This window comes from Bos mutus, chromosome 11, assembly GCF_027580195.1.
Source record: "Bos mutus isolate GX-2022 chromosome 11, NWIPB_WYAK_1.1, whole genome shotgun sequence".
NCBI lineage: Eukaryota > Metazoa > Chordata > Mammalia > Artiodactyla > Bovidae > Bos > Bos mutus.
In genome coordinates this window covers 7,368,603-7,382,786 of record NC_091627.1, presented here as the reverse complement: position 1 = coordinate 7,382,786, position 14,184 = coordinate 7,368,603, and the positions used below count along the sequence as shown (strand labels likewise).

The window sequence follows — 14,184 nt, the reverse complement described above, 5'->3', positions numbered from 1 at the left end:
TCTGTGATCCAGTGGATATTGGCAATTTGGTTTCTGGTTCCTCTGCCTTTTCTAAATCCAGCTTGTACGTCTGGAAGTTCTTGTTTTACGTACTGTTGAAACTTAGCTTGAAAGATTTTAAGCATTACCTTGCTAGCATGTGAAATGAGCGCAGTTGTATAGTAGTTTGAACTTTCTTTTGCATTCCCTTTCTTTGGGGTTGGAGTGAAAACTGACCTTTTCCAGTCCTGTGGCCACTGCTGAGTTTTCCAATTTTTCTGGCATACTGAGTGCAGTACTTTCACAGCATTATCTTTTAGGATTTGAAATAGCTCAGCTGGAATTTTGTCACCTCCACTAGCTTTGTTTGTAGTAATGCTTCCTAAGGCCAACTTAACTTCACACTCCGAATGTCTGGCTCTAGGTGAGTGACCACACCATCATGATTATCTGGGTCATGAAGATCTTTTTTGTACAGTTCTTCTGTGTATTCTTGCCACTTCTTAATCTCTTCTGCTTCTGTTAGGTCCTTACTGTTTCTGTCCTTTATTGTGCCCATCTTTGCATGAGATGCTTCCTTGGTACCCAGTTTTTTTTTTTGAAGAGATATCTAGTCTTTTCCATTCTATTGTTTTTCTCTATTTCTTTGCATTGTTACTTAAGGCTTTCTAATCTCTTCTTTCTATTCGCTTCCCTGGTGGCTCAGAGGTTAAAGCATCTGCCTCTAATGCGGGAGACCTGGGTTCGATCCCTGGGTCAGGAAGATCCCCTGGAGAAGGAAATGGCAACTCACTCCAGTTCTTGCCTGGAGAATCCCATGGACGGAGGAGCCTGGTGGGCTACAGGCCATGGGGTCACAAAGAGTCGGACACGACTGAGCGACTTAACTTTCAACTTCAACTTTCTATTCTCTGAAACTCTGCATGCAGTTGAGTATATCTTTCCCTTTCTCCTTTGCCTTTTGTTTCTCTTCTCAGCTATTTGTAAGGAGCAGAACTCTCCATGGCTATCTTCACCCTGGCTCCCAGAGACCTTCCCACTAAAGTACCCTGTGTACTGCCCCTGAGCAGGGAGAGACAGCCAGCTCCCCTGTCACTTCTTTCCCTAGCTTCTAGACAGTTCTGGCTCCAAAAGCAAGAAGGGGCAAGAGCTCACAGCCCCACCCCAACCTATAAATCAGCATATCACATGGAGAGGAGGTTACCACATGGAAACCTAGGCCAAGGAGGTTGTTGTTTAGTTGCTAAGTCATGTCCGACTCTTTTGCAGCCCTGTAGACTGTAGTGTGCTAGGCTCCTCTGTCCATGGGATTTCCCAGGCAAGAATACTGGAGTGGGTTGCCATTTCCTACTCCAGGGGAATCTTCCTGACCCAGGGGTTGAACTTGTATCCTGTTTTGGCAGGCGGATTCTTTACCATCTGAGTCTGCAGGGAAGCCCCAGGCCAGAGAGGTGGCTGAGCCTAAAACACCAGGGAACTGGGGTCCCAGCCAGCTTTCTGCACTAAAATTTCTCTCCTCATTCAACCACTTTGCCTTCTTGCATTTCTTTTTCTTTGGGATGCATTTGGTCACCACCTCCTGTACAGTGTTACCAACCTTTGTCCATAGTTCTTCAGGCACTCTGTCTTCCAGATTAATCTGTTGAATCTATCCACTATCTCCACTGTGTAATCATAAGGGATTTGATTTAGGTCATACTTAAATGGTCTAGTGGTGTTCCCTGCTTTCTTCAATTTAAGTCTGAATTTTGCAATAAGAAGTTCATGATCTGAGTCACATTCAGCTCCAGGTCTTCTTTTTGCTGACTGTTTAGAGCTTCTCCATCTTTGGCTGCAAAGAATATAATCAGTCTGATTTCGGTGTTGACCATCTGGTGATGTCCATGTGTACAGTCATCTCTAGTGTTGTTGGAAGAGAGTTTGCTATGACTAGTGTGTTCTCTTGGCAAAACTCTGTTAGGCTTTGCTCTGCTTCCTTTTGCATTCCTAGGCCAAACTTGCCTATTACTCCAATTATCTCTTGACTTCCTGCTTTTGCATTCTAGTCCCCTGTGATGAAAAGGACATCTTTTTTTGGTGTTAGTTCTAGAAGGTTTTGTAGGTCTTCATAGAACTGTTCATCTTCTTTGGCATTTGGGGTTAGGGCATAGACTTGGATTACTGTGATGTTGAATGGTACAGTTTTATTTCTTCACATTAATATTTAGGCTGTTTTTCTCATGTCAGTAATTTAGATTTTATTCTTTTCAAAAAGCCAGGAAGATTTCCATCATGTGGGCATATCATTATTAACCTATCACCTTATTGATTGATAGTTGGGTTGTTTCTGGTTTTTTCGATGTAGTAAGCACTTTTATATATGTCTTTGTCTATTTCTTTGGGCACATCTGTAGAGTTGATTCCTACTGTTGGCTTAGTGGGTATAGTTTTACTTCAAGAGATAGCGCTGAGTTGCCCCCTCAGCAGAATCTACCATCTAAGGCTCTACCAGCAGTGCAGGAGCATTCCTCTCTCCCCATCCCCAGTCAGTGCCAGATGTTTTTAATCTGCTGACCTGATTTACAACAGCAGTCTCATCTGATTTCCATTTCATTGATTATTCGGGATGTTGGTAACTTTAACATTTTGTTTATTGGCCATTTTTCTTCTTCTTCTTTGAGTTTCCTGTTTATGTCTAAAAGGTCAACTTGGCTTTACTTTTCTAACCTTTCTGCCTGGCTGGAGAGCAGGAGGAGAGAGCATGGTAGAGCCACTGGACATATCAGTTGTTGAGGGCACTGCCAGCACTGCCCAGCTTCTTGCAGACAGAGTAAGGAGAGACAGGAAGCCAGTGAGTTTGGCTTAACAAGCCAATACTTAATCCTGGGAGTACATGTCTGTTTATGCAAGGGCTTGGGTGTTGGTTTAAAAGTGTGTGCGTGCGTGTGCGTGTGTGTGTGTGTGTGTGTGTGTGTGTTGGGAGGGGAGGATTTTATCTGATTGCTTTCTCATTTTCTTTGTCAAGATTCTTCAGAGGATGCCCCTCCCACCACTCAGAACTTCATCATTCCAAAGAAAGAGATCCACACTGTTCCAGATATGGGCAAATGGAAGCGTTCTCAGGTACCAGTGGTGTCTGCACTGTGGATTCAGGCCTGGCATGAGAGACTTGGGCTTTTTCAAAGTGGTTTTCTAGGCTGGGGTGGGGCTGTGAGCTATTGCCCCTTCTCGCTTTTGGAGCCAGAACTGTCTAGAAGCTAGGGAAAGAAGTGACAGGGGAGCTGGCTGTCTCTCCCTGCTCAGGGGCAGTACACAGGGTACTTTAGTGGGAAGGTCTCTGGGAGCCAGGGTGAAGATAGCCATCAGAGTTCTGCTCCTGGCTCTTGTAAGCCCTTGCCCCTTGGATGTTACTGTACTGACTGCACATCTGAAATGGTAGAGTGGATCCCTTTGATGCTTGGTTGCAAGTAATAGCAGGTCTGGGAATCAGCATATCACATGGAGAGGAGGTTACCACATGGAAACCTAGGCCAAGGAGGTTGTTGTTGTTTAGTTGCTAAGTCATGTCTGACTCTCTTGCAGCCCTGTAGGTTCCTCTGTCCATGGGATTTCCCAGGCAAGAATACTGGAGTGGGTTGCCATTTCCTACTCCAGAGGAATCTTCCTGACCCAGGGGTTGAACTTGTATCCTGCTTTGGCAGACGGATTCTTTACCATCTGAGTCTGCAGGGAAGCCCCAGGCCAGAGAGGTGGCTGAGCCTAAAACACCAGGGAACTGGGATCCCAGCCAGCTTTCTGCACTTCATCCCCAGGGTAGGCAGAAGATAACAGCTTGTACCTGCCAGGCTTCTGGTACAGGCTGTGGAGAAGACTGGGACTATGAAAAAGAAAGCCAATTTCAAGTTCTCAGGAATGGCCTTGGGTCCAGCTGCTTTCAGTTGCCTGTACTTGGTCTGGGCAGGTGGGGCGGGGAGTGTTGCTTGTGCAGAAGGGTGGCCGGGGGTCCTGGCGAGCTTGGCAGGTTCTCTGTGAGGAGTCTGCTGTGTTGACCTTGAGCCCAAGCCCTACTGCTGCCGTGTCCTGGCCTCTCTGGGGCTGTGGCCACATAAGCCTGCCTGGCTCCTCTTTCACAAGCCTGCCCTTTGAATATCAGGGGATGGTTGTCATGTCTTTTCTGAGTTGTCTGCTCCCCCAAGTCTTCACCAGGATAAACACCTTAGTCCCTTAGCTTTTCAAAGATGTGGCTCTAGGCCTTTCATCATCTTGTTTGCTGTCCCTCGGAGTTTACCAACCTCAGCACTGTTGACCATGATAGATAATCCTTTGTCACAGGGGCTGTCCTGTGCACTGTAGGGTGCTTCGTAACACCCCAGCCTCTCTCTGCTCCATGCCGGTAGCAGCCCTCCTGCTTACCACAGCCAAGAGCGTCTCCAAGCACGTGGGAAGTGTCCTGGGAGCCATCGTGTCCAGGTTGAGGCCCACCATTCTTCTCTTCCTGAACCTGCAGGGTTGTCTGAATCCAAACGTGGCTGTAGTTTCTTGCTTTCCCCTAGATGTTTTCCAAAAAAGACGGGGTATTTATAATGTGCCAGGTACTTTAGCTCATTTAATTGTGACAGAAAACCTGGGAGGTGGACTCTGAGGTCATCTCCATTTTGAAAGTGAGAAAACTGAGGCCAGGAGGTGAAGACGTTTAGCCTGGTGGCACAGTCACTGGTTGAGGTGAGATTCCAGAGAGTCACCCCCATGACTTGGGGCCCCGTGGGCTGAGCTGCTGGGCTCCAGGCCACAGGTTGGCAGCCTAACCTGACCCTTCTGTTTTTGTAAGTAAAGTTTTATTGGAAAACAGCTCTGCTCATTTAATTTACATGTAGTTTGTGATTACTTTCATTCTGTAAGAGCAGAGTTGAGAATTTGTGAACTGGAACATGTGGCCCTTGGAGCCTAAAATATTGACTCTCTGGTGCTTTGCGAGTGGTTTGCCAGCCCTGCTCTAGGCACCCACACTTTTTGGGAAGTGTGTTTTGATTGATACCTGATGGAAGTCTTTTACTTGCTCTGAAGCTCATCGATCGAATGTGTGAAACTGCTGCGTCCAGACAAGGGGCTGTGTGTTGACCATAGCGCTTCACCTGGTGGCAGGCAGGGTGCAGTGGCCAGGAGCTTGGGTTTGGGGCCAAAGCTGGGGCTGGAACCTCAGGGCTGCCTTGTTCTCTTCTTGTGACTTAGGCACAGTGCCTAACCGGGCCAAGCCTCCGTTTCCTCTACTATAAAATGGGGTTCGTTGGGGGCTCAAATGATGGAAAGCCAGAAAAGCGTGTGGCCCAGTGCTCACGGGTGTGCAGTGAGCTTTACAGAGCCGTAGGCATGACAGTTACTGCTGATGGTTGGGAAGAGACTTCACACAGTCATGTTCACAAGTCTTAGTCTCCAAGAGTCCCGGAGCCATGTGGGAACAGTGACCGTGGCAGCGACATGCCCTCGTGCGGCTGCTTCTCCTTGCATCCTGGTGTGCTTCGCAGGAACGGTTGTGAGCACTGGCGCAGTCAGGACAAGGACTCAGGCTTTCCCTGGGCTGGGGGTGTTGCTGTGGCTGATGTAGTGGGCCCGCCCTGTGACCTGCACTTCGACCTGCAGCCATTCCACAGGCCGCTGTAGGAATGTTCCCTTCCAGACCCTGAGCAGTCACCTCTCAGGGCTTACCTTGGCTTGCTGTGGCCACCCAAACATCGGGGTTTTTTTTGGGGCAGGGGGGGCATGCCATGTGAGATCTTAGTTCCCTGACCAGGGATCAAACCCATGCCCCCTGCAGGCATTGGGAGCATAGAGTCTAAACCACTAGGCTGCCAAGGAAGACCCCCCACTGGCATCTTTAAGGCTTGGATAAAGAAGAAGAAAGGAAGGGAGAGGCGAGAGGGATGAAGAAGAAATAAGACCACGTGGAAGTTGCTAGCGCCCAAGAACTGCCTCTCCAGAGGCCTGTGCCTCAGCGGTTTCTTAACCGTGTGCCGGCTGTAACCTACAGCCCAAGGGAAGAGGGTGCCCCACTGGAAGCTGGGGATGGGGGTGCTGGGAGACCTGGCCATGGCTGGAAAACAGTTTCATCTCCTGCGGGCAGGGCGTCTGCACACAGGCACATAGCTGGTCTGCCTGTTGGGGGAAACATCTGGAGAGTTCCCAGGGGACGGACCCCTGGTATAGTATAATGATGGAGCACTCCCCACTCTGCTCTGGAGTTTGGCTAGCTGGGTCCTAGCTCCGTGTCCAGTGAGATCTTGGTCTTGGGAGTCACTTCCCCTGAAGCCGTGGTGTCCTTGCGTGTAAAATGAGGACAGTGGTGGGGTTGTTGTGCAGAGAAGCAACCAGCAGTAGCGCGTGCACAGTAGACTGGCTAGAGGCCTAGGTGTCACTGTGGCCTTGGCCAGCCCACGGTTTTGGGTGAAGGTCAGGGCGGGGTATTCGGCATTGTCTTTGCACTCTCCTGCTATCAGGTGGGGAGCCGGGGGCAGCCTGGAGCTCTCTGGTAGCTGGGCAGAGCTGGGGGCTGGCTGGGTGTAGACGGTGGAGGTCTGACACCTCCACGTCCCTCATTCCCCTCTCTGTTTGGCAGGCGTACGCTGACTACATCGGATTCATCCTCACCCTCAACGAAGGTGTGAAGGGGAAGAAGCTGAGCTTTGAGTACAAGGTCTCCGAGGTAGGCCTGGTCGGGTTGGGCCCTTTCCCAAAACAGCTCCCAGAGCCTGCAGTGGGACCAGTGGGCCAGGTGCAGACAATACCATCACCCAGACACGTGTGCAGTTCACACTGTTGACACTGAACTATTTCTAATTTTTTAAAAAGTCTGTATAGATGTGTATCTATAGAATTGGGACCAAGGTATACAAGGTATACAAGGTATATATAGCCTGCTTTTTTGGAGTGGGGGCAAGCCTTGTAGCTTGTGGGATCTTAGTTCCCTGATGAGGGATTGAACCCCAGGTGCTGGCATTGGAAGCTTGGAGTTCTAACCACTGGACTGCCAGGGAGTTCCCCAGCCTGCACTTTTGTTAACTGGTGTTTCATGTAATTTTTAAATTACAAATGATCACGAAAGAAGTAAACATGCCAACTGAAGAGATTACTGTTAGAAACACGTGTAGCACTAACAAAAAAGCTTGCCCTCACCCTGTATTCCATGGAAAGGCAATGGCACCCCACTCCAGTACTCTTGTCTGGAAAATCCCATGGACGGAGGAGCCTGGTAGGCTCCAGTCCGTGGGGTTGCTAAGAGTCGGACACGACTGAGCAACTTCACTTTGACTTTTCACTTTCGTGCATTGGAGAAGTAATTGGCAACCCACTCCAGTGTTCTTGCCTGGAGAATCCCAGGGGCAGGGGAGCCTGGTGGGCTGCCATCTGTGGGGTCGCAGAATCGGACATGACTGAAGTGACACAGCAGCAGCAGCACCCTATATTCCTCCCCATAACTGATTCCTGGGGACAGCCCCCTATTAACAGTGTGGGGGCTGTCACCCAGACCTGCCCCGGGAGCTCCTCTGCCCTTGAGCTGTGCCCTCACTGGTTTAAACAGCCCCCAACTTAGACTTTGAGGTCATTTCCCCAAACACTGCTGCTCTGAATGCCCTTGCACATAGGTCTGTGTGGGCATTCTTTCCTAAAGTTTCATTCCTAGAGATGGCGATGCTGAGTTGAAGGGTGCACACTGCTTGGTGGGGGCTCTTTGGCTGTGTTTCAAACACAGGCTTATTTATGGAGGGAGGGCAGGAGTTGTGGGGAAGCTCCTACCCGTAGAAGGTGTGGTCTCTCCAGTTGCTGGCTCTTGCTGTACTCCCACCTCCCAGCTCTGGGTCCCGGGCCTCCAGGGGCCTCCGGAGGTCTTGTTCCAGGCAGCCTAGCACTCCCTTGATCTTTCTCTTATCTCAGACCTCAGGTCCGAGCAGCCTCTCAATGGCTTGGCCACCCAGCTCTCTAGCCTTAGCTTTGGCCTGTTGGGGACGGCCTGGCCCTGGCTTGGCTGTCTGTCCACCTGCCGTAAGGCTGGCATAAGCCTCATGCTCCTGGCCGCTGACTGGCCGCTGGGTGGCCAAGGTCCTGTGGGACGCCAGACCTGTGTTGGGGATTGACAGCCTTCAAGAGAAGGGAGCTGATCCACCAATGACTTGTTGGTTCCTCTTGGGCCTGGTCACTGCTCTGGAGCTTTGACTGTGGGGAGAGAGGGCGCCTCCTTGAGCCTGTGGTAAGGAACGCTGAGCTGTGCTCAGTGGGCTGGGGAATGTGGCGGGGGGAGGCTAATTAAAGGAGAGAATTGTAATTACCCCAGCAGATCCTGAGCTGCCAAGTCTCTCTCAGGTCCCTTAATTAGCCCTGAGACTTTGATGGTAGCTGTCTATACCAGCCAGGCGTTGTCTTAGTGCAGAGGCTGTTCTTTAGGCAGGATTGCAGCCTGCTTGAGTGCTGGGGTTCTAGAGTCAAGCTGACCAGGTTTTGATAACCTCTCACTTCTGAGCTGGATGGCCTTGTCCCCTCTGACACGCCATCCCCTCCTCTGTCTAGTGGGAAGATCCGCAGGCCTACTTGTGGCCCCTGGGGAGCATTCACTGTGATCCTGCGTGTAGGTGTATTTTTTTGGCACCGTGCCTGGCATGTACTAGATGGCATTATCATTTATTAGCCATTGTTATCATTAGCTGTTTTTCAGTTTCCAGTAACATTGTTGTTGCTTCACTTGGGGCTCTTCCTGAGCTGGGTTCATCCTCACAGCCTCATCTTGCGAGATGGCTAGCGTGGTCTCCAGGGGTCTCCCAGCTGCTGCCCACAGCTGACGGGCGGCTAAAGGCACCACACCCAGCATGCGGCCTCCTGTGCCGCCCAGGGCAGCTGCCTGCCTCCGCTGCTGCTGCTTGCTCCTGGCTCTTGGTGCAGGGGATGCAGCTGCTGCTGGGGAAAGGGCCGAGGGGCCTGGGATCGGCGTCCAGACCACCTGCAGCAAAGGGAGCAGGCAAGGGCCATGGGGTGGGATTGTCTAGACCCGTGTTTAGAAGGCTCTCCTTCCTTTTGGAATTGTCCAATTTTGGGGGGGGGTTAAAATTTTTTAAAAACATTTTTTTCTTTTTTTGTAAAATAAAGCTGACAGTAGATAGGAGGCTTACGTTTTGCTGTAGTTCTGTGTGATTTTTAAAATGAAGGCAGAATTTTAAATCGACAAGTAAAATTGTACTGGTCCATGAAATCCAAAAAGGACTCTTTGGTCCAAGGAGAAAGAAGGTGGCTCCAATGATTCTCCATGCTTCCTAGGGGTCTCAGCCCACAACTCCTTCCCCTCCAGCCCCTCTCCCCTAGCCAGTCGAACAGTAGAGGCAGCCCCTAAACTCAGAAAGCCCTCTCCAGGAGGACCTGGGAGCCTCTAATTATTCATTGGCCCAGCTGAGCTGGCAGCTGGGGCCTGGCTCCTGCCTGCCTCTGAGCACCTTCTTTGTCCCATTCGGTGGGTGACCGGTAGTCTGGTGTCTTGTGGGGCCACCCGTCCTCAGAAATCTCAGTGGCTTTGTGGGGCCAGGTTTTCTGGGAGCCTGTCAACTCTTCCTGGTGACCTAGTTCTTCACAGCGCCAGACAGTGGCAGTGCTTTGGGTCATGTTTCAGCAGTGCAGCTTTGTGTTATCCTGGCCCTGTGTGAGGGAACTTACTCCTCTTACAGGTAACTTTCCTCTCCTCCCAGGCCCCAAGCGTGGGTAAGGGAGGGCAGCACCGGGGCCACCGTCATGTTTTCGTGTGGACTGCCGTGTGGTCCATGCCTCCTGGAGCTGCAGTGCGGTGGGGAGGGGGTGCCTTTACTCCCACATACTCCATTAGCTCAAGCCTGCCGTTTCCCTCCGTACAAATACATGCTCAGCTCCTGGGGCTGTTTCTCTCTGTGGGCTCAGCAATGTCATACCTGACTGTGCCTTACCCTCTGGGTCACAACTGTTCCATGGGTGGCCCCTTGCGAATTCCTACCAGCGTGGAACTCCCAGAGACGTCTCCTCAGCCCATTTGTGCTCGGCGGACTCAGGCAGGGTCTGCTTCTGGGCAGGACCCCCCTCCAAGGCCACCTGCCTCCACGTGTCCCTGTGTCGTGCTCCCTGAGCCTCCCGTACCTTTGTCCTGGCTCATTTCACATGCTGAATCTGGAACAGGCACCTTCGGAGCCACCCTCACAGACTTGTGCTGGAGAGAGACAGCCTCACCTGATTGCTTTGTTGAGTTACTCAGTGTTCAGTGTGCTAACACGGCCTGGCCTGGCACACTGATCCCACTGCTTAAAGCCTGCTCCGTGGGAGAGATAGAGCTGAGAGATAAGAGCTGGGTCTTAGCCACCACTGCCCACACGCGGACCTGTGGCCCCAGCTTTCCACAAAGGGAACAAGTGGAATAGCCCAAACGTTTAGCGGTGAGGGAGTGGGTAAATAATCACAGTGCATTGGCACAGTGCAATGTCAGTTGCTCGTAAGAGACTTGCACAAAGGTCACGTTTCTGTGCTGCTTGGAATGAGGGTTGTGAGGGAGCTGATCAGACTACAAAGTAACGTGTGCCCCGAGACCCCGTTTGAGGGTCTGTGTGTGTGTGTAGATGTTGTACCCCATCACCCTGTGCCAGACACCGCGCTGGTGTGCTTCATGGGTTGTCATTTAGGCCTCCAGGCGGCCCTCAGAGTTATTTACCCATTTTTATGCCCATCTTTGAGACGAGCAAACAGGCTCAGAGAGTTGAAGTTACTTGATCAAGGTTTTGCAGCAAATGATGTTTAACTGGGATTTGTTTATAAAACATTCGTTTTATTTTTGTGGTTCTGGGTCTCGGTTGCAGCCCAGGACTCTTCCTGGTTGTGGCGTGTGCGCTTAGCTGCACCACAGCTTGTGGGCGCTTAGTCCCCAGATCAGGAATTGAGCCCACATCCCCTAAATCTGAAGACAGATTCTTAACCACTGGGCCACCAGGGAGGTCCCTTAGCTGGGATATAAATCCAGGTCCAGCTGCCTTCAAAATTCTAACCGTGATAAGCAGTGAAAAACACTGTAAAATGATGATATGGAAGAGTATGTTAAAATGTTAAGACAGACTCCCCTGCTATCTGAAAGTAAGAGTGTTTCTGTGAAACATTTTGTGAGCAGAAGTGGTGCAAAGAGAAAATCCTTTGCACTGAAAATCCTCTTCAGGTTTCTTTTGGTTAGCAAGAACCATTGCTACTGTAGGACTTCAGTCAGAGTGAAGTGGTGGAAAGTGAGCTTACAACAAGCAGGGGATACCTTGTGGTATTGATTTCTGGGTGGCAGGATTACCCGTCACCTTTGTTTCTTTCCTTTTTACGTTTCTCTTTTCAGTGATGAGCAGATATTGTGCTCTAAACAGAAGACCTCGATAAATGCAGTAAGGAAAGTCAGGGCTGCTGCTCACACTTGTCCAGCAGCTGCCCCCACCCCTGGCCCCCGCCCCCGGGCAGGCTAGCTGGAGAAGCTGGGTGTGGGAGCCGTGCCTGTCCCTCAGCCTTGTGCCGGGCCCTTTCTGGAAGGCTCACTGTTCCCTTGGCCCCTCCTTCACACTCAGGAGGGTTGGGAAGAAAGGGGGACAGCAGGGAGGTGCCAGTGGTGTGAGGCCTGGTGGTCACTGTCCAGCAGCCATTGGGGCTTCCCTCTGTGGCTCTAGCATGGGGCCACTAGTCATGGTGTCTGGGCCCCCTCTATTTGCCTCCACAGGCCATTGAGAAACTGGTCGCTCTTCTCAACACGCTGGACAGGTGGATCGATGAGACCCCTCCAGTGGACCAGCCCTCTCGATTTGGGAACAAGGCCTACAGGACCTGGTATGCCAAACTTGACCAGGTGAGGCTGCCGCAGGATGGGCTTGGGGGCCGGGGGGGATTGGGGGGAAGCGTTCAGATATCAGCACTGGGGAGTTTGTTGAAACGGCAGTTCTGTTCCCTGAAAGTACAAATGCGTTTACCCTCTGCCCCAGCTGTCCTCTGGGAATCACCACGTGGCTGCGCAGCCCTCTGCACAGGGTTGTTCGTAGGTGATTGTGTGTAGCAGCAGACTGAGACGGCCCACGTGTCCATCTGCAGTTTATTATCAGTTGAATAAGCTAATAAGGCCTCCCCGGGAGTACCATGCAGCTCTAACAAAGAACAGGGAGGCGACTCAGGAACTCGGGGGAAGGGACTGCGACTTCCAGTGGTCCCTCCCTCAGAATCTGTGGGGGATTGCGTCCAGGGTCCCCCATAGATACTCCCTTGTATGAGATGATGAGGGTCCGTTGGTCCTCTGTGTCCATGGGTTCTCCATCAGTGGGTCCAAAGGGCTGACTACCCTGTTAGAGGGGAGGCAAGGTGTGATGCGCATGGCAAGCTGCCTTTTGTTAAGAAAGAGGAGACACGAGAAAGGTCTGTTTGTATTTCTCGGTGTGTACTGGAAGGATGAGAAAGGTCTGTTTGTATTTCTTGGTGTGTACTGGAAGGATACAGAGGAGGCAGATAAAGTGGTGGTTGCCTTTGGGGCATTGGAGAGGGGTGGATGGAGAGGAGAGAAGGGTGGAGTAAGATTTCTGAGTACATCCCTCCTTCAGTGTATTCATTTTTGAGTCAAGCAAAGGTAATATTTGTTCAAAGCAAACAAAAAAATGCAGAGTAGCCACCCTATCCCATAGGTCTGTAGGTCTGGGGTGGGGCCTGGGGATCCAGATTTTCACCAGGTCTCCAGGAGATTCTCATGCCGGGTATTTACAGACTGAAGCTAAAGAAACTTGGGTGCTAATGTCTTGTCCCGGTGTTTTCACATGATGGAACAGGGGGAAGTACCAAGGACCCAGCAAAATGCTGTCCTTGTGTAAGAGTGACCTGGGGCTGCCTCTGGGTGCTAAGGTAGCACATGGCTTATTTTTTTAGTTGAGTTGTAACGTAAAGAAAGCTGACAAGTCATGGTTATACAGCTTGATAGATCTTAACCTGTTTTTAACCTTGCATCCACCACCCGTATCAAGCCGTGGAACATTTCAGCACTTCCCCAGTGCCCTTGTGCCCCTTTCTAGTTGATATCCCCCAGATTTTTCTCACTGCTCCCCTATAGATTGATTTTGCCTGCTTTTGAACTTCGTGTGTTTGGCTTCTTTTGCTCAACTTTGTGATTCACCTGTGGTGTGTGGAACAGTGCACCTTCTTCCTTGCTGCGTAGTATTCCAGTGTATGACCATAGCATAGGTTATCTGTTGTGCTGCTGATGGACAGTTTAGTTGTGGGATGTTTCCACGTTTTGGCTGTTATAAATGATACTGCCGTGAACATCCTTGCATATGTCTTTGGTGAACATCGGGCACAAACTCCCTTGCTGGGAGTATGAAGAGGGAGGACATCTCTGGGGATGTCAGTGCGTTACTCGATGGGAAAGTCAAATAGCTTCTTTTCAGGTCCCTCTCCTCTTGTCCCCAGAGCTGTGTCCTCTGGAGGGAGGGTCAGCAGATGAAAAGCCCCACCCCAGGGTGGTCTTTGTTGTGTAGAAATAAACGCTCTCCCATCTCTTCCTTCTGCGGGAGTTGGGATATCATGCCGAGATGCTGCCTCTGGGCACCTGCCCAATCTGCTGCTGCCACTGTGTGTCTCTTGTGTTACCAGGAAGCAGAAAACTTGGTGGCCACGGTGGTCCCCACCAACCTGGCAGCTGCTGTGCCCGAGGTGGCTGTTTACCTAAAGGAATCCGTGGGGAACTCCACACGCATCGACTATGGCACAGGTACCTGTGACCCCTGGCGGCGCCTCTTGGCTTCACTGCGGTTCTTTCTTGGACTGCCTCCTCTTTGCTCTGGGTTGTGTGGGATGAGGGAGCCCTGAGCAGGCAGCCCTGAGCAGTCATCCCTGTGGTGCAGTCGGTGTAGGGAAGCCGGCTGCTCCGACTTGGTCCACCAGGGGGAGCCGGTGCCACACATGTGGTGGCCTCAAGCACAGAGCTGATTTCTGTTCCTTGTAAAATGGCCTGACTGTGAGCTTATCACCATCCCCAAACTGACAGCTTACTGAGCACTTACTATATCCCAAAACAGCACTTACAGAAACCCTGAGAACTGAAAGAGCCTAGCAGTCTCTGGCAGTGCTGTGGGGCATTACTCTCAGCCACAGTGGCCATTAGAGGGAGCGCTGTGGCACCTTAAAAAAAAAGAGGGTTTCTCTATTATGTAGGTCGGGGTGGCTGGGGAGGGCCCC

General features: G+C 51.1%; 1 protein-coding gene across 1 annotated transcript in view; it reads left to right on the top strand.

Annotated features, from left to right (window-relative positions):
* PTPA (protein phosphatase 2 phosphatase activator) overlaps positions 1-14,184 on the top strand; it is a 31,653-nt gene that overhangs the window by 4,794 nt on the left and 12,675 nt on the right. Inside the window, exons 2-5 of the mRNA XM_005908782.3 lie at positions 2,984-3,081; positions 6,569-6,655; positions 11,693-11,818; positions 13,600-13,717. Coding sequence (XP_005908844.1) covers positions 2,984-3,081; positions 6,569-6,655; positions 11,693-11,818; positions 13,600-13,717 — 429 coding nt within the window. The remainder of the gene's footprint in view (positions 1-2,983; positions 3,082-6,568; positions 6,656-11,692; positions 11,819-13,599; positions 13,718-14,184) is intronic.